Raw genomic sequence first — 20,703 nt, 5'->3', positions numbered from 1 at the left:
CTATATTTTCTTTTTGTGAGATGTCCTAAGTCCAAAAGTGAACTAAATTCTGGCAATGTATCCTCAAACATCCGGGAAGTGCTCATGTGATCTATATTGCTGTAGGACCCTATGGACAGCTAATTGTATATTGTATTACAGGTGGTCTCAAGGTCCAGAAAGACATGTATCTGCGAGTAAAATAGAACCTGAAGTTAAAGGATACAAGAAGGCACCATTTACAAGCTGTGTGTGATACAGTTTAAAATGACAGAAAGCTATGAGAGGGAGAACAGGAATTGTGGCTTGTAAAGGCCAATTATGTGTCGATTGCCTGAGCCAATCAAATCATTTAAAGGAATCAGAGAGAAGGGGAACTCTGTCACCAAGACTGTTGTGAACCTTGTTTGAAAGGTTATGTAGGGTGTGTTGTTTGGGTGCTAACGATATCTTGAACTATAGATAGAATTTGGCTGCCAAGGAAAGCGAATTGAGGACCAAATTCATTGATTGTGAAGTAGATATCAAAGGTTGAATCACAAGCAAAATGGGCAGAATCCTAAGGCCCTGAACAACATGGGCTCTAGCAAGAAATATGGGGAAATCACATGAGAATTCCAGCAAGGCATTTCTTGCCATTGGGAGCAGCAAAGATGCTTGTTATCGAGGATTATTGAATAATTAATATGCACTTTCCTACAATACCATGGGATAGATAGGAACTAGGGGCTGGGGAGTCAAAATATGAATGCCCATGGGGGTATCTGGAGATTCCAGCTTGCTCTTTGCTTCTCCAGATCTCCATCTTGGACACCCAACATTTCAGGGCATGCTCCAGGACAGTATCTGCATGCACCCCATGGCATCTGACACATGCAAATCTCTTCACACTCTCACGGCACATCCCCGATTTACTTACAACACTCTTGAAGAAGAGCTGCACCTCTAATTGTAATTATGTGGAATGAAATAACTACAATAGCAAGAAGTGCTTTTGAATCAGAAAATGTCAAATTAATCTGGGTTGAGATAAGAAATAAAGCAAGAGAAAAGATGCTAGTAGGTATAATCTATAAGCCGCGAATGGTAGCTATAATAGATCAGGAAATAATTAGTGTAAAAAGGCAGTGGGTGACTTTAATCTTCATGTAGATTGGGATAGTCAGATTTGCACAGGAAGCCATGAGAAAGAATTCAGAGTGTGTATTTGGGACAGGTTCCTAGAACAATATGTGATGGATCCAACCAATGATCAGGCTATTTTGGATCTGGCAATGTGTAATGTGTCAGGTTTAATAAATAATGTCAGAATAAAACATCCCTTTGGAAACAATGACTATAAATGGCAAAATGTATCATTTAGTTTGAGAGGAAGGAACCTGGGAACAATTGCATCTTACCAACTTAATATAATTCTTTGAGGAAGTGACAAAGTTGATTGATGCGGGAAGAGCTGTAGATGTCATATACATGGACTCCAGTAAGGCGTTTGATAAGGTTCCTCACGGTAGGCTGATGGAGAAAGTAAAGTCACATGGGGTCCAGGGCGTACTAGCTGGATGGATAGAGAACTAGCTGGGCAGCAGGAGACAGAGAGTAGTAGCAGAACAGAGTTTCTCAAAATGGAGAATTGTGACCAGTGGTGTTCCACAGGGATCCGTGCTAGGACCACTGTTGTTTGTGATATACAAAAATGATCTGGAGGAAGGTATAGGTGGTCTGATGAGCAAGTTTGCAGGTGACACTAAGATTGGTGTAGTAGCAGATAGTGAAGAGGACTGTCAGAGAATACAACAGAATATAGATACATTATGGGAGTTGGGCAGAGAAATGGCAGAATAAGTTCAATCCAGACAAATGCGAGGTGATGCATTTTGGAAGATCCAATTCAAGAGTGAACTACACGGTAAATGGAAATGTCCTGGAGAGATCTGGGTGTTCAAATCCATTGTACCCTGAAGGTGGCACTGCAGATCAGTAGAGTGGTCAAGAAGGCATACGGTGACAGAGTATTGAGAACAAGAGTTGGCAGGTCATGTACAATTGTATAAGACTTTGGTTCAGCCATACTTGGAATACTGCGTACAGTTCTGGTCACCACATTACTGAAAGGATGTGGATGCTTTGGAGAGGGTGCAGAGGAGATTCACCTGGATGTTGCTGCACGGTATGGGGGCACTACCTATGAAGACAGGTTGAGTACATTAGGATTATTTTCATTAGAAAGACAGATTGAGGAGGAACCTTATTGAGATCTACAAAATCATGATAGGTACAGACAGAGTGGATAGCAAGAAGCTTTTTCCCAGAGTGGGGGACTCAATTACCGGAGGTCATGAGTTCAAGGTGAGAGCAGAAAAGTTTAAGAGACATATACGTAGAAAGCTCTTTACATCGAGGGTGGTGGGTGCCTGGAACGCATTGCTAGCAGAGGTGGTAAAGGTGGGCATGATAGCATCATTTAAGATGTATCTAGACAGATACATGAATGAGCAGGGAGCAATGGGATACAGATCCTTAGAAAATGGGTGACAGGTTTAGGTAGAGGATCTGGATCAGTAAAAGCTTGGAGGGCTGAAGGGCCTGTTCTTGTGCTGTAATTTGCTTTGTTCTTGTTCTAATCATAAATAAGGATAATAACAAAGGAATTATAGCAGAGTTACTGTAATGGATTGGGGAAGGACTTTCACAGCAAAGGCAACTGAAGAGCAATGGCAGATGTTTAAGAAAATAGATAATGGAGATCCAAGATGGCGGCGGTCTGGGTGGTCTGCTGTGCTGGCCTTTGTGCCATACCCCTGGCAAGATGGACCTTTACCCCGCCTCGTTAATCACTCCAGGAGAAAAATCGATAATAAAAAGTTACTGAACACCTGGAGCTGCTAGAATTGTGGTTTGACAGCTCTAAAATCAGGATGAAGGCAAATCAAAGAAAGGGGGCAAAAGGGGTACAGCAGGCAGGGACCTCCCCTACTGCATCGGGGGCACCTGGAGCCATTACTCAAACTCCCGGGGCGGCCCTTTTGGATTTAATGGGGCAGCAGCATTTACTCTCAGAGTTTGCCAAACTCCGAGAAAAGATTAAAGCAACGTTGGAGCCAATATCTGCCATGCTGAAAAAGCATGAGCAGGAGATTCAAACACTGGACTGAAGGGTAGAAGCAGTGGAGCAGAGGACCGCGGCATTGGAGACCATGGGGGAGCTCTTGGGAGAAAGGATCCGAATACTGGAAGACCAGGGTCGGGTCCTTCAGGAACAAGTGGAGAATCTGGAAAATAAAAGTAGAAGAAAAAACGTACGGCTCTGGGGTGTCCTGGAGTGTGAGGAAGGCGAGGACCTCGTTGGTTTTCTGGAGAAGTGGCTCCTGAAGTTCCTGGGGCTGGAGTTGGAGTTGGGCCTGGTGAGTGTGGAGCGGACCCACCAAATCGCAATGCGCAGGTTTGGGCCGGATCCGGGCCCCCGCCCAGTCCTAGTGCAACTCCAGCACTGTAAAGAAAAACAGTTAGTGATTGAAACAGCAAAAAGACTGGGAAGAGATCCACAGGATTTAACATACAAAGGCTCAAGAATAATGTTTTTTCAAAACTTCTCAGAGTCATAATTAAGAAAAGGGCATTTGATGAAGATAAGAGAAAATTAAAGGATCTGAACATTCAATATTCCTCGAGGTACCTGGCCATGTTGTGCATCGCTCACAGAAGGATGGTATATAATTTTGATTCAGTAGAAAAGGAGAAGGATTTTGTGAACTCTGTGAAATAAAGGACTCAGGTCAGGAGTGGGGAGAGGGGAAGGGACACAGTTACAGACAGTGGTAGTTTCTCTTTACTTTATCTGCTGCTTTTTTTTCCTCTCTTCCCTTTTCGTGGTTATTGGTCTTATACATTTTGTACTGCCTTGGTGTAAAACCTGATTTATTTATCATTTTGGTCGGTTGGTTGTTATCTGGGATTTTCTTTACTGCTGTCCTTTTGTTTTCGGATTGGGGGTGGCTATACCTCTGGTTAAGATGCATGGAGAAGAGGTGCTGGGGGGAGACTGGGCATCCACTGTTAACTCTCAGAAATGTAAATAACATGTTTTCTTTGTGAATTGTCTGGGACTGGGGCACGGTCTCAGCTGGAAGGAGCCAAGATGGTAGCAAGGATAGGGAGAATTGCTCCTTATGGGCAAGGTGGGGGGGGGGGGGAAATCTCTAGTGAGCTGGGGCTTATTTGGGTGTTTGCTTAAGATAAATGTAGTGGTTAGTTTGTTAGCTGTAGTAGTTTTTAGACTTTATAAGTTAATGTTTTTTTCGCTCGTTACACCTCAGATAAGCATCCTTCTCTTGGGAAACCACAGGCTTCCCTGGATGACCATGGCTAGTGATCTGTTTAGGTGGTGCACCTGGAATGTAAAAGGGAGCCATTCCCCCATTAAAAGAAAGAAGGAGCTGTCAAGCCTTGGTTGAAAGGGTTGACATCGCTCTGCTGCAGGAGATGCATTTAACTGATAAGGAACATCTGAAGCTGCAGTAGGGCACATTATGACAGGGTATTCTTCTCCTCCTTTAGCTCCAAGAGTAGAGGAGTGGCTATACTGGGAAGAAGGAGCCTCCCATTCCAGGTAACTGAGCAAATTAAGGATGAACACGAATGGTTTGTCATTCTTAAAGCTCTAATATGTGGAGAAGAATATGGCAGCCTGAACGTTTATTATCCACCGGCACACCGTCTTAAATTTCTAATTGATGCAGTTGCTAAATTAATCAATCGTGGGGTGTGCCGGCACGGTGGCACAGTGGTTAGCACTGCTGCCTCACAGCACCAGGGTCCCAGGTTCAATTCCAGCCTCAGGCGACTGGCTGTGTGGAGTTTGCACGTTCTCCCCGTGTCTGCGTGGGTTTCCTCCGGGTGCTCCGGTTTCCTCCCACAGTCCAAAGATGTGCAGGTCAGGTGAATTGGCCATGCTAAATTGCCCGTAGTGTTAGGTAAGGGGTAAATGTAGGGGTATGGGTATGGGTATGGGTGGGTTGCGTTTCAGCGGGTTGGTGTGGACTTGTTGGGCCGAAGGGTCTGTTTCCACACTGTAATGTAATCTAAAAAAAATCTAATCAGAGGAGGGGATTTGAATCGCCTAATAGATCCCAAGGTAGACAGGATGCCAAGGGTCCCGGCAGGCACGCCCACGCAATCTAGACAGTTGTGTGAGGAGTTAGGATTAGTAGATGTGTGCAGGCATCTCTACCCTCATGGAAGAGACTTTACTTTCTATTTCAACCCACACAAGTGCCACACATGAACTGACATGTTCCTTATGCCGTCAGTTTGTTTGGACAGAACATTGGCTTTTAAACTTTAGAATATAACCATCTCGGACCATGCGCCAGTGTATTTAGATGTTAAAATCAAGGATGGTAGAATGGGTACACAGCACTGGCTCATGGATCCATTCCTGTTAAGGATAGCCAATTTATTGAATACATTACAAGAGAGTTCAGGGCCTACTGGGATATCAACTCTAGTACAGCCAGTAATTTGGCAATACTTTGGGAAGCCACAAAGGCATATTTATGAGACCTGATCATTTCGTATTCAATGATTAGAAGGAGGCAGAGGGACAGCAACAGATGCTGAAGACCCGGCTGAAGGTAGCTGAAAAAGCATATTATTTTATTGGTCTTCATTGGTCAAGCTGCAGCGGGTCATGGTTCTCTGGGCTGCTCTCAACTCATTGCACACACAGGTGGCAAATAAAGGGGTCTTCTTTGCTAAACAAAGATTGTTTAAATTTTGAGATAAGCCAGGTAGATACTTGGCATATCTGGCTAGAAAGAAAAATGCTTCCCAATCCGTTATGTCTGTTGGAGAGAAGGCTGCCACAGTTATCCGTGAGGAGGCTAATATCTCCCTAATTTTAAAGAAGGGGAAAGACCCTGAAGAATGTGCTTCATACAGACCAATTTCATTATTGAATGTTGACGTTAAAATTCTGTCAGAGGTGCTGGCCCTGAGGTTGGAAAAAGGTGTTGCCCTATATTACGAAAGAAGATCAGACGGGTTTTATCAAGGGCAGTAGCTCCTCCAACAATATCAGGAGGGTACCAAACATAGTGCAGGTATACCAGCAAAGATTGATTCCAGGTTTGGTGGTCTCCCTACTCGCAGAAAAGGCGTTTGACCAGATAGAATGGCTGTATCTGTTTGGGGTCCTAGAGCGCTTTGATCTGGGGGGAGCCTTTGCTAGGTGGGTGGCAGTGTTGTATAATGATCCAAAGGCTGCAGTCATCACAAATGGCACTAAGTCAGATAACTTTAATATAGGGAGAGGTAGTCGACGGGGGTGTCCTCTTTATTTATCTTGGCAACTGAGCCGTTAACTGAGGCTATCTGGAGGGATCCTGAAATAGTGGCGCCAAGGGTGAGAATGGGGGAGCATAAGATGACCCTATATGCTGATGATGTCCTTTTATTCTTGGTCAATTCGGATAAGTCCATTCCTCAATTGATTCAAAAAATGTATTTATTTGGCAGTTTTGCAGGAGACAGGATCGACCTCACAAAATCAGAAGCCATGCTGGTGGGGGGATTAGGGGAGGTGCCTGATCTGAACGATTGAATGCAGTTCCTGTTTAGATGGTCATCAAAAAGCTTTTTTTGTGTTTGGGAATTTTTATTAACCCTGCCTTCCACTACTGGAGAGGTTAAAACAGGATTTGCAGCGGTGGAGGGGAATTACCGTTGTCATGAATAGCCCTGACCAAAATGAATGTTCTTCCTCGCTTGTTGTACTCCATGAGAATGCTCCCATTATTGCTACCCAGACGAGTATTACGGAGGGTCAGTGGTTGGCTAGAGTCCTTTACTTGGTGTCGCAGCTGTCTCCTAATTAAATTCAGTAAATTGCAGCTCCTGCAGGTTTGGCATAGCGTGGCGTGGCGGGGGTGGGGGGGGGGGGGGAGCGTGGGGAGGGGGGTGAAATTGGACCTTCCGGACTTGAAGAGATATCAAATAAGCGCCCTTTAGCATACATGGATGACTGGGTACGGGGTGGGGGGGTGGAATTCGGAGTCATTTTGGTTTGACGTTGAAGCCTCGCAGTCAAGATGTCCCCAAGTTAATGTATTATTCATGGAGAAGATGAAATCCGTGATCAAACAGTGTAAGAGTCCAATCATTTTAAATATGGTGAAAACCTGGAGGATAATGTGGCAAGATGAGGGCAATTGGACTAAGACCTCGCTGATTACCCTGTTGGCAGGATCCCCAGGGTTTAAACCTGGAGCAATGGACTCCGGCTTTAAGTCATGGGAGAATAAGGGGATCTCTAGTTTGGGAGATTTATTCAAGGGGGAGGTCTTGATGTCATTTAGCCAACTAAGTCAGAAATATGGATTGTCTAATAGGGACCTTTTCTGGTCCTTTCAGATAAGGGATTCTATATAGAGGAAGACCACGCTCCTGGCTCAGCCTTACAAGTCAGATGTGGAGAAAAGTGTGCTCCAGTGTACGGGCGCTCTTTCAGTTAGTATTTTGTATCATTTACAGAAAGGACGTGCCTTAGGAGATGTGGAGAGACTCTGTAGGACTTGGAATCGGGAACTAGGAGAGGATATTTCATTTGAAATATGGGAAGATATATGGGAAAATGTAAAGAAAATCTTAAAATGTAACAAAATGCAGGCCATGCAATTGAAGATTTGACACACGGCTCATATGGCACCAGAGAGGCTAGCTAAGTTCAAGAGAGGAGCGTCACCAGGGTGACCCAAATGTAACATGAGTGTAGGCACTCTCACACTATTGGTCAGGTTGCAAGATACTGGAGTGCCATAGTAAGGGAGCGGAAGGAAATCCTAGGAATTGAAGTCAAAGAAGACCCGGTATTTCTTCTGGGGTTTCCAAATTTGCCTCTCTGGGGGAACGTGGGAAGAGACTGTGTAATATTCTTACCCACTGTGCGAGGAAGAACATTTTAATGAATTGAATGTTGGAAAAACCCCCGGGTCTTATGGGATGGGGCAAGCTGGTGATGGAGCATCTCCCCAAGACTATCTCACAAATATGTTGCATCACAAAACAGAGCAATTTTATAAGACTTGGTGGCCCTTTCTAAATTATATTGACGCAGACTTATCAGCAATATTAATTGGGCCGTGATGTAGCCGTGGGAATCCATTTTGGTGCCCGTGGGGCCCTGGGAGAGGTAAGCTGGGGAAAAAAGAAAGGTACAATGACTGGTCCACCCAGGGATGGGAGCTTCAGTGGAGGTGTGGTGAGTGAAATCGAATAAAGTAATGTGATATAATTTAAGTTAATTTGAATTCAGCTTAATTTAATATTTTAAAGTTTGATTGTTGTTTAATTTAAGTAGATACATTTGTTCTGGTAGAATAGTAGATAGTTTATTATTAATACTATTGTGAAATGATATTGTACTACCTCTACCTTCTTGTATTTGGTATTTTTTTTATATATAGTTGCTTTGTAAACGATTTGAAAAAGTTTTTAATATCCCAGTGAACAAGAACAATTCTAGGAAAGGGATAAACTAACCATGGATGAACAGGGAAGTTAACAACTGCACTAGACTGAAAGAAAATTATGTACAATGTGGCAAGGAACAGAGGCTAGCTACAGGATTGGGCAAGTTTTAATAATCAATGGAAGACAGCCAAAAAAGAAGAAAATAAACTTTCAGGGTAAATTTCCAGGTAATATTAAGAAAGCCTGCAAGAGCTTCCTTTAGTACATGAAAAGAAAGAAAGAAGCCAAAGTGAACATAGGCCTCTTAGAGAATGAGGCTGGAGAAATAATAATGGAGAACCAGGAAATAGCTGAGAAGTTCAATAAATACTTTACATTAATTTGCACAGTGGGAGACACTGATAGCATCCCAAAATTGATGGAGAATCTCAGCAGGAAGAAAGCAGAGTTAACATCTTGAGTGAGGTGGGTCTTCATCAGAACTGTTAGCAGATTGGAAAAACTGGTATTTATGCTGAAGCTAAGGTTTTGGGGTGGGGGGCACAGGGAGGGAGAGGTAAGCAGATAGGTGGGCATAGAGCCCAGAAACAGAGAATTATGAAAGGGGTAAATAAACAAAGTTATAATAGATAGCAGGCTGGGACAGAAGAAAAGTTGAAAGATAACAGTAAGAGCTAAGAGTAGAAAATGGGTAAGCTGTCCTGAATGTGACTCATGTAATATGAAAATGGTGAATGTGAGGACTGTAGATGCTGGAGCTCAGAGTCGAGAGTGTGGTGCTGGCAAAACACAGCAGGTCAGGTAGTATCTGAGGAGCAAGAGAATCAAAGTTTCGAGCAAAACCCTTTCATCAGGAATGATGCTGGGAGCCTAGGGGGTGGAGAGATAAATGGAAGAGGTGTGGGGCAGGAGGGAAGGTAGCTGAGAGTGCGATAGGTGGATGGAGGTGGGGTAATGTTGATCGGTCAGAAGGGAGGGTGGAGCGGATAGGCGGGAAGGAAGATGGACAGATAGGACAGGTCATGAGGGCGGTGCTGAGTTGGAAATTTAGATCTGGGATAAGATGGGGGAGGGGAAATGAGGAAACTGGTGAAATCCACATTGATGCCATGGGGTTGGAGGGTCCCAAGGCGGAAGATGAGGCGTTCTTCCTCCAGGCAAGGTGGCTAGGGAGTGGCAATGGAGGAGGCCCAGGACCTGCATGTCCTTGGCAGAGTGGGAGGAGGAGTTGAAGTGTTTGGCCACAGGGCAGTAGGGTTGGTTGGTGCAGGTGTGTGCCAGAGATGTTTTCTAAAGTGCTCTGCAAGTAGGCGTCCTGTCTCCCCAACGTAGAGGAGACCGCATCAGGAGCAACGGATACAATAAATGACATGTGGAAGTGCAGATGAAACTTTGATGGATGTGGAAGGTTCCTTTGGGTTCTTGGACAGAGGTGAAGGGGGAGGTGTGGGCGCAGATTTTGCAATTCCTACAGTGGCAGGGGAAGGTGCCAGGAGGGGACGGTGGGTTGGTGAGGGGTGTGGATCTGACGAGGGAGTCATGAAGGGAACAGTCTTTACGGAAAGCGGATAGGAGTGGGGAGGAAAATATCTGTCTGATGGTGGGGTCCATTTGTAGATGGCAGAATTGGCAAAGGATGATGCGATGTATTCAGAGGTTGGTGGGATGGAAGGAAAGGACCGGGGGTTCTGTCCTTGTTATGGTTGGAGGGGTGGGAGGTGCGGGAAGTGGATGCAATGCGTTGGAGGGCATCATCAATCACATGGGAGGGGAAATTGCGGTCTTTAAAGAAGGAGGCCATCTGGTGTGTTCTGTGGTGGAACTGGTCCTCCTGGGAGCAGATACGGTGGAGGCAGAGGAATTGGGAATAAGGGATAGCATTTTTACAGGAGGCAAAGTGAGAGGAGGTGTAGTCTAGGTAGCTGTGGGCGTCGAAGGGTTTGTAGAAGATGTTAGTGTTGAGTTGGTCCTCGTTGATAGAGATGGAGAGGTCCAGGAAGGGGAGGGAGGTGTCTGAGATGGTCCAGGTGAATTTAAGGTCGGGGTTGAATGTGTTGGTGAAGTTGATGAAGTGTTCAACCTCCTCATGGGAGCACGAGGTGGCCCCGATGCAGTCAACAATGTAGCGGAGGAAAAGATGGGGAGTGGTGCCAGTGTAACTATGGAAGATAGACTGTTCCACGTAGCCGATAAAGAGACAGGCATAGCTGGGGTCCATGCGGGTGCCCTTTCATCTGGAGGAAGATAGAAAGGAGAAATTATTGAGGGTGAGGACCAGTCCAACCAAACGAATTAGTGTCAGTGGAAAGATACTGGTGGGACATTGGGAGAGGAAGAAAAGGAGGGCTTGGAAGTCCTGGTCATGGCTGATGGAAATGTATAGGGACTGGATGTCCATGGTGAAGATAAGGCATTAGGGTCCAGGGAAATGAAAGTCTTGGAGGAGGTGGAAGGCATGGGTGGTGTCCCAAACGTATATGGGTAGTTCATGGATCTGGGGGGAATAGGACAGTATCGAAGTATGTGGAGATGAGTTTGGTGGGGCAGGAGCAGGCTGAGATGATGGATCAGCCGGGGTAGTCAGGCTTGTGGATCAGGAGGTAGAACCAGGTGGTGTGTGGTTCCCGAACTATGAGGTTGGAAGCTGTGGGTGGGAGTTCCCCTGAAGTGATGAGGTTGTGTACGGTCTGAGAGACGATGGTTTGGTGATGGGAGGTGAGGTTGTGGTCCATAGAGGTGCAGGGGGTGGGGGTGTTGGGAGTGGGGGGGGGGTGCGGGGGTGCAGGTGCAGTAGGAGGTGGTGTCTTCAAGTTGGCGCCTGGTTTCAGTGGTATAGAGGTCAGTGCATCAAACTACCAATACACTCCCTTATCCGCTGGTTTGATGGTGAGTTGGGGTTAGAGCAGAGGCGGGTGGAGGGCTGTACATTGTGAGGGTGAGAGGTTGGACTAGGTGAGGGGTTGGACAGGTTGAGGCGGTCAATGGGCCTAGGGGTACATGTGAATGAGTGACTGTGCTAAAAGCAACCCATGTCAAAACAGGACCAGATGTGGGGTAATAAAAAACATGTAAGGATGGAATCAGGCTGTAAAGTAATTGAACTTGATGTTGACTCCTTGAGGCCACAGGATCCCAAAGAGAAAATGAGATGATGTTCTTCGAGCTTGCACTGAGGCTGACTTGAACACTGCAGCAGGCCTGCGACAGAAATATTGGCGAAGGAACACAGCATATGTTGAAGTAGCAGGCAACTGGAAGCTTGGGGTCAATTTGTGGACAGAAAGACCGACAAGTGCTGGACATGATGGGATCTATCCTAGGATATTAAAGGAAGTAGCTACAGCAATAATGAATGCACTGGTAGCAATCTTAGACCCATAGAGGTCTACTGAACAGAAAAAGGGCTATCAGCCCATTGAGTCTGTGCCAGTCAAAAACAACTACCTAACTATTCTAATCTCATTTTTTAGCATTTAGCCTTTTATGCTTGGCATCACATCTAAATGTTATTCGGCCTCCACCACCGTTACAGGCAGTAAGTTCAGACAGCCACTAACTGCTTGGTGAAAACATGCGTCCTCACATATTCCCCTGCAAAACAGATGTACTGCTGGGGACAATGACCTCTCAGGGGAAACCAGTAACAGCCAATTTACTGCACCATGGACCTGATCTATTGGAGAGGAAGAGAAAGTGTGGGAATGCAATAGTTACAGGGATTCAATTGTAATGGGAATAGAAAGGGTAGTGAATCTTGGGAGGAGTATGATGATATTCTGGGGTATGTCAATATAAAAAAGAGATGTTGGGTATTTTGAAAAACGTTAAGATATCAAGTATCCAGAATGCTGGAGAGGCAGTTGAGGAAATTGTTGAGGCCTTGTATGAAACTTTTGGATTCTCTTTAGTCACTAGAGAGGTCCCAGAGGACTGGAGGCTAGCCAGTGTTGTCCCTTTGTTTAAGAAAGGCAGCAGGAATAATCCAGGAAATTACAGGCCAGTGAGTCTTAGACAATGGAAGGGAAAATATTGGAGAACATTCTTAGGGGCAGGATTTATTCAGATTAGTGGAGATGGAGTCAAGACAGAGAGAAAAATAGTTTAGGCAGAAAAAGAAATGAGTAAAGGTAAGCCTGGGAAAATCAAATGCTGATTTTGGGGACATTTGTGGCTGACAATGAGTTGTTTGTGGGAGCAGCTTCTGTGATGACAATGTCTGTTGTGTGGAGGTTGGGGTCAGGACATCAGAGAAGATGCACAAGCCCTAACATTGTTGAATGCAATATTGAGTCCAGAAGGCTTCAGGGTTCTCAAACAGAAAATGAGTGCTATCCTTCCAGCTTATGCTGAACTTTGCTGAGACAGAAATGTTGGTTAGGGAACATCGTGGTTGGGGTGTTGAAGTGGCAGACAGCTGGAAGCTCACAGTCATTTTTCAGACTGAATACAGGTGTTCTGCAAAGGAGTCACACATTCTGCGCTTCATCTCCCCAATGTAGAATTTTATATTCCATTTGAATGTCAGAAACTTGCAGCAGAATAAACTGTGTTAAACTTAAATAAAGGAGATTACATTGAAAGGAGGTAATTGAATTAGATTACTTACAGAGTGGAAACAGGCCCTTCGGCCCAACAAGTCCACACCGACCCGCCGAAGCGCAACCCACCCATACCCCTACATTTACCCCTTACCTAACACTACGGGCAATTTAGCATGGCCAATTCATCTGACCTGCACATCTTTGGACTGTGGGAGGGAACCGGAGCACCCGGAGGAAACCCACGCAGACACGGGGAGAACGTGCAAACTCCACACAGTCAGTCGCCTGAGGCGGGAATTGAACCCGGGTCCCTGGCACTGTGAGGCAGCAGTGCTAACCACTGAGCCACCGTGCCGCCCACAAAGTGTATTTGGAAGTAGATTGGCCATTGCCTCCCACACACCTGTCTGCTGTGCTGTGCCTCCTTGTACATTTGGATGAAGTTCCTAACTGCTGACACTATAAGGCCCTCTGCCACTTGGGGCTAAACAGATGTCTGGCAGCAAGAGAGGTCCCCAACATTGATAGCAGTCATTCCATGCAGGAGGACAGTGGGAGCAGACAGTCCTGGGGAGGGGAGAGTGGGAGCAGGCAGCCCTGGGGAGGGGAGAGTGGGAGCAGGCAGCCCTGGGGAGGGGAGAGTGGGAGCAGGCAGCCCCGGGGAGGGGAAAGTGGGAATAGACAGCCCCAGGAGCAACTGTGTTCCTTTGTTTTTTAACATTTTAGTAAGAAGAACTGTAATGTTAACTTCTTAACTAACTTTCCTTTCTTTTTTGCTTTTATGAAGATTCTGTACCTAGAAACATTTGTACCTAAGATGGTGCCATAAATGGCAGCTTGTAAACTTTTCACTATATTCATGCAAGTGTGTACATATGACAACAAAGCTAATTCAATTCAATGGCACCTCTGAGGCTGCAGAACTCTCTTCTTCACAAGTCATAGAACATAGAACATAGAACATAGAACAATACAGCACAGAACAGGCCCTTCGGCCCACGATGTTGTGCCGAACATCTGTCCTAGCTTAAGCACCCATCCATGTACCTATCCAATTGCCGCTTAAAGGTCACTAATGATTCTGACTCTGCCACTCCCACAGGCAGCGCATTCCATGCCCCCACCACTCTCTGGGTAAAGAACCCACCCCTGACATCTCCCCTATACTTCCACCCTTCACCTTAAATTTATGTCCCCTTGTAACACTCTGTTGCACCCGGGGAAAAAGTTTCTGACTGTCTACTCTATCTATTCCTCTGATCATCTTATAAACCTCTATCAAGTCACCCCTCATCCTTCACCGTTCCAAGGAGAAAAGGCCTAGCACTCTCAACCTATCCTCGTATGACCTATTCTCCATTCCAGGCAACATCCTGGTAAATCTTCTCTGCACCCTCTCCAAAGCTTCCACATCTTTCCTAAAGTGAGGCGACCAGAACTGCACACAGTACTCCAAATGTGGCCTAACCAAAGTCCTGTACAGTTGCAACATCACTTCACGACTCTTGAATTCAATCCCTCTGCTAATGAACGCTAATAGATCATAGGCCTTCTTATAACCTCTATCCACCTGAGTGGCAACTTTCAAAGGTCGAAGATATTCCTTGTGGCAGATCGTCCCATTCTTTACTAGATAACCCAGTGGCAGCTTGAGAGTGTGTGCTGCTGGAAAAGCACAGCAGGTCATGCAGCATCCGAGGAGCAAGAGAATCGACGTTTTGGGCAGGAACCCTTTATCAGGAATGATGCTGGGAACCTTGGGGGCAGAGAGGCAGATGGGAGAGGGGTGGGGCTGGGGAGAAAGTAGCTGAGAGTTCAATAGGTAGATGGAAGTGGGGGTGAAAGTGATAGGTCAGAGAGGAAGGTGGTGTGGATATGTGGGAAGAAAGATTGACAGTTGGGACAGGTCATGGGGACGGTGCTGAGCTGGAAGGTTGGAACTGAGGTAAGGTGGGGGAAGGGAAATGAGGAAACTGGTGAAGTCCACATTGATGCCCTGGGGTTGAAGGCTCCCAAGCGGAAGATGAGGCGCTCTTCCTCCAGGTGTTGGGTGGTGAGGGAGGGGCGATAGAGGAGGCCCAGGACCTGCATGTCCTCATCCTAGTGGGAGGGGAAGTTGAAATGTTCGGCCACGGAGCGGTGGGGTTGATTGGTGCAGATGTCCCAGAGATGCAAGACTCAAGTGAAAGATGGCGTCACAGCCGATGGTTAGAAGTGGTATGCAATGAATGACATTGCCAGCAGGGTCAATGTGAAAGCTGAAGTGGAATGAAGAATAGCACTTAGTCAGTTTGTGTATATCTCATCATTCCCCCAAGAGTAGTTCCAGTATTCTCCTGTGAGGGACAAAATTCTCTCCTCGGACTGGGTGAGGACCCAAATGTTGGGCAGCCCACCATCTGTCCTGGTACTTTCTGAGCTGTTTTCTCCTGTAATGAGGGACAGGGAGGGATTGAAAGTGGCTGACATTGTCATTAGCGGATTAGTTATTAGTAGTCTTTAAAATTGGTGCAGGTGCCAGGGATACCAATCTTTCAGCAAACATCAGACAAGTTGAAAGTTCTTCTGGGAGTAAATGGGAAGGGGGTGCATCAGAGAGTAGGCAGTTAATAAGACACTTTTGATGAAGTGAGATCTTGCTGTGTCTCATGGAGAGAAACCTTCTGTGAAACTCGATGAATCTGACATATAGCCAAAAAAACCCAGAGGGTTCAGCCCTTAGTGTAGTTAACCAGTCTTAGAATCTATCTTACTACAATGTAATAAACTACTTCTTGTTACTTATATATGTGCCTCATCTGCCAAAGACATATTGTGGATGATCCTTTAACACTTAAAGTTAGCCCTCTAAACTGATTTTATACAGGGAGGATTGGTGGGAGCAAATGTACCCAAAGAAGATCCCAGCAGAACCAGATGCTAGCTGCTGGCATCTCTTACTACATGGCGCAAGTAGTGCCAGAGATGAGACATGGGACTAGCTGGGTTGGTCTTTCAGGCGGTAAGAATGAATAAGAAATGCCAAATTGCCAATCTTGTGGTGTAACAATTCAGTTATTCTGTGATTTAATAATGCAGGATGGTGGGGAGAGAATCGGTCAGTGGGATTAGTTTGAGATTGATCCAGGGGTCTGAGGAAAGAAGGAACAAGAGTTTAGTTTGATGTTGATGCGGGGCTAGGGAACAGAATAGATTAACGAGATTAGTTTGGGATTGATAGAAGATCACAGGAAGAAAGCGGGCAGTGGAATTAATTTGAGTTTGCTGGTGTAGCTAACTGGCTTTCTCATGCCTATGTTCATTGCAAACAAATCAGAATAATAAGGTCAATATAAACAGTCTGATACATTTGTCTTTAAATTTTTCTAAGAACTTAATGGGTTTTGGTCAGTACATACAATTGTATAAAACACATTACTGGGAATATAAATGCTGTAACACCAAAACCAAGTTGAAGGTCTCCTGAGTCGTGGAATATTTCTGTTGATGAATATTCAGTTTCCTTAAGAAATACCCAATTGGTCTTCCTATCTTCACGTTGTTGTCTTGTAAGAGCACACCGACACCCATATCACTTGCATCAATAGCCACCTCGAATTGCTTTGGGTAATTAGGTGGGGCCAACTATGTCCAATGTGGGCGGCACAGTGGCACAGTGGTTAGCACTGCTGCCTCACAGCGCCAGAGACCCGAGTCAAGTCCCGCCTCAGGCAACTGTCTGTGTGGAGTTTGCACATTCTCCCCGTGTCTGCGTGGGTTTCCTCCCATAGTCCAAAGATGTGCAGGTTAGGTGAATTGGCCATGCTAAATTGCCCATAGTGTTAGGTGAAGGGGTAAATGTAGGGGAATGGGTCTGGGTGAGTTGCTCTTCGGAGGGTCAGTGTGGACTTGTTGGGCCAAAGGGCCAGTTTCCACACTGTAATCTAATCTAAAAAAAAAATCAATTCTTCTGAAACTCTGTGAATAGTTGACGTGAGGGCAGTGGTTACAGGTTTTATGTAATGTTTGCCATTGTGAAGAAGTCCACTCCATCCCCAGCAGTCTGACTCAATTTAATTTTACAATGTTAGATTTGATGTGAATTATTCTGGACAAATTGCTTAATGCCTTTCTTTTTCTCTTCAAACCAGTATCACTGCCACAGCTGCTAGTATTGGTGCTGCTGGCATCCCACAGGCAGGCCTGGTTACCATGGTGATCGTACTGACATCGGTTGGACTTCCAACAGACGACATCACTCTGATCATTGCAGTGGATTGGTTCCTGTGCGTATATGTTTACTGACTTGTTTTGCAGAAATAGACCATTCAGTCCACTAGTTCATGCTTGTCTTCATGATCCATACAAACCTTCTCTCAACACATTTGCTCCCATTTCTTTCTCCATCATGCTTGCCTCATTTTCTCTTCAATAAATTATAGAATCATACAGTACAGAAGAGAGCCTTTTGCCCATCAAGTCTGTACCACTAAAAATAGACTATCTACGCTAGACTTTCCTGCACTAGACCCACAGCCTTAAATGTCATGATACTTCAACTACTCATCTAACTTTTTCAAAGGTTTGCCACCCCATCCACCCTTCTAGCCAGAGCGTTCCAAACTGCCAATACTCTCTGACTGACAATATTTTTCCTTAAATCCCCACTAAACTACTTGCATTTCACTTTAAAATTATACACCCTTGTTATGAACACTTCAATTAAGGGGAACAGTTGCTTTTTCTTCACCATGCTCTGCCCCTCATAAACTTGTACACCTCTTTCAGCTCCCCACTCAACCTTCTCTGATGCAAAGTAAACAACCCAAGCTTATCAGCCATAATCGAATGGCGGAGCAGACTTGATGAGATGAATGGCCTAATTCTGTTCAAATATTTTAAGGTCGTATCCATAAAATGCTCCATCCAAGGCAAAATCCTGATGAATTATAATGGGGAACAAAGAAATGGCTGACCAAATAAATATATATTTTGGTTCTGTCTTCACAAAGGAGGATTCAAATAATGCCTCAGTGATTTTGGGAAATGCATGGTCTGGTGAGAAGGATGCACTGAAGGAAATCAGTATGAGCAGGGAAATGGTGTTGAGGAAATTGATGGGATTAAAGGCAGATAAATCCCAAGGGCCTGATAATCTACATCCCAGAGGACATAAGGAAGTGGCCCTGGTTAATGGGGAGGCCATGGCCTAATGGCATTATTGCTAGACTGCTAATCTGGAGACCCAGAAAATATTCTGGAGGCTCAGGTTTGAATCTCGACATGGCAGATGATAGAATTTCAATTAAGAATCCCTGGAATTAAAGTCTAATGATGACCATAAATCCATTATTGATTGTTGAGAAAACAATCTGGTTCACTAATGTCCTTCATGGAAGGAAACTGACATCCTTACCTGGTCTGGCCCAAATGTGGGTGACTCTTACCTGCCTTCTGGGCAATTAGGGATGGGTAATAAATGGTGCCCTTATCCTGAGAATGAATTTTTTAAAATAGTGGATGCATTGATGATCATCTTTCAAGATTGTACAGGCTCTGCAACAATTCCTATGGATTGGAGAGTGGCTGATATAACTCCACTGTTTAAAGAAAGGAGGTAAAGAGAAAACAGGGATTAAAGACTGGTTAGCTTAAAACCAGTGGTGAGGAAAATGTTCGGGTCCACCACCATAAAAGATTTAACAGCAGAGCACTTGGAAAAAAAGGACAGGATTGGATAGATTTATGGTTTCTTTATAAGTCTCCTGGAGTTTTTTGACGAGGTAACTAGTTGAGTTAATGAGGGGAGCCAGTACATCAGGTTTACTTGGGCTTTCATGAAGCTTTTGATAAGATCCCACGAAAGAGATTAGCATGTAAAATTAAAAAACACTGGATTGTGGATATGGTATGACATGGATAAAGAATTAATTGGCAGACAGAAACAAAGAGTAGAATTAATTTTGGTCTTTTTCCAAGAAGCAGTCGTGATTAGTGGGTACCACAGGGATCAGTGCTAGGATACAACTTTTCACAATATAAAATAGTGATGTAGGTGAGGGAACTATATGTAATATCTCAAAGTATGCAAATGTCATAAAGCTGGGAGGGAGGGTGAGCTGTGGGGAGGATGCAGAGATGCTTCGGTGTGATTTGGACAAGCTGACTGAGTGGGTAAATGCAGAGGAGATGAAGTATAATGTGGACAAGTGTGAGGTTATCCACTTTGGGAGCAAAAACAGGAAGGCAGATTATTATTTGAATGGTGACGGTTTGGGAAAGAGGAGGTGCAGTGACACTGGTGACCGTGTACACCACTTGGTCACAGTAAACATGCAAATACAGCTGACAATGAAGAAAGCAATGACTTGTCAGTCTTCGTAATGAGAGGATTTGAGTACAGGAGCAGGCGTTTTTTGTTGTAATTATGTCGGGCCCTGGTGAAACCACAATTGGAGTTTTGTGTGCAGTGTTGGTTTCCTTACCTGAGAAAGGTTGTTTTGGCTATGGAGGGAGGTAAGCAAAGGTTTACCAGACTGACTCCTGGGATAGCAGGTCTGATTTGTGAAGATTGGTTTAGACTATATTCAATTGACTTTGGAAGAATATAGGGTGATCTCTTAGAAACTTATAAAATTCTAAAAGGACTGGACATTGTAAGTGTGAGAAGGATGTTCCTGATGATCATGGAGCCAGTGGAAGGTGCTACTAAAGAATTAATATTATACATATGCAATTTACGCCTCTAAGGGACAACAGTTCTTGTTAATAAAGACAGCTGTGGAAAACTAAAGAGGTAAGGGGCAACATAACAATCACAAAAATCAAACACAAAGGTAAAAGTAAAGCAGACATCCAGGTGTTTGGTAATGACACAAAGAATAACAAAAGGTTAACAAAGAGTTACTGAAGTTATAAAGACAGATTGGAGAAGTTATGACTGTTTTGTTTGGAGAAAATGCTGAAAAGGAAGTTGATAGAGATTTTGATGATCATGATGGGTTTGAACAGAGTTAGTTGGGGAGAAACAACCACACTTGAGAAAGGATTAAGAATGAGAGATCACAGATTTATGGTTATTGGCAAAAGAAGCAGAAGTGACATAAGGAAACACTTCTTCATTCAGTCAATCAGGATCTGGAATACTCTGTAGTTAATGTGTGTCACCTGAAGTGCTGAAAAAGGAATTTGATTGTTACCTGAAAAGGATTACAGGGAAGAAGACGGAAGAAAGGCTGCAGATCAATTGTTCTTTCAAATAGCCAGTGCAACTGAATGGGCCAAATGGTTTCCTTCTGCACTGTAATAATTCTATGATTCTGTGACAAAACACATAACTAAAAAAGAATAGGAAAAGAAATTGCATAGGATTTCAGAAGCAACATAGGAAATATTTTGAATTACACTGGAAAATGTTATAGACCAAGCCAGACCCCCTCAAAATATTTTAAGAAGATAGCCTAGACCCTAACTTTTTCTTATTTTCAAGGCAGATGTGAGATGGATATTCCAGGTGTGAAGCAGCTGGTCAAACCACTCGGCTTTAAGCAAAACAGAATTTATTTAAACTCTACAGTTGAAACACGATCAAAAGAAAATGGAATTTAGAAGAACTTAACTACTGGAAATGTAACTGACCCGATACAGTAACTGTTTCTAATTCACTGTTCCAATACACCAACATCCTTTAAACACACTCCTTGGCAAAAAGGCAAATTAAACACAGATTCTTACAGGT

General features: G+C 44.5%; 1 protein-coding gene across 2 annotated transcripts in view; it reads left to right on the top strand.

Annotated features, from left to right (window-relative positions):
- LOC122565415 (excitatory amino acid transporter 1-like) overlaps positions 1-20,703 on the top strand; it is a 303,209-nt gene that overhangs the window by 267,159 nt on the left and 15,347 nt on the right. For both annotated transcript variants that reach the window (XM_087975411.1, XM_087975417.1), the window contains one exon: positions 17,117-17,251. In XM_087975411.1, coding sequence (XP_087831537.1) covers positions 17,117-17,251 — 135 coding nt within the window. The remainder of the gene's footprint in view (positions 1-17,116; positions 17,252-20,703) is intronic.

This window comes from Chiloscyllium plagiosum, unplaced genomic scaffold (assembly GCF_037043375.1).
Source record: "Chiloscyllium plagiosum isolate Xiang-an unplaced genomic scaffold, Cpla_swu_hap1 HiC_scaffold_2, whole genome shotgun sequence".
Classification (NCBI taxonomy): Eukaryota; Metazoa; Chordata; class Chondrichthyes; order Orectolobiformes; family Hemiscylliidae; genus Chiloscyllium; species Chiloscyllium plagiosum.
The sequence above is the reverse complement of the archived record's forward strand: the minus strand, read 5'-3'. Positions and strand labels throughout refer to the sequence as shown.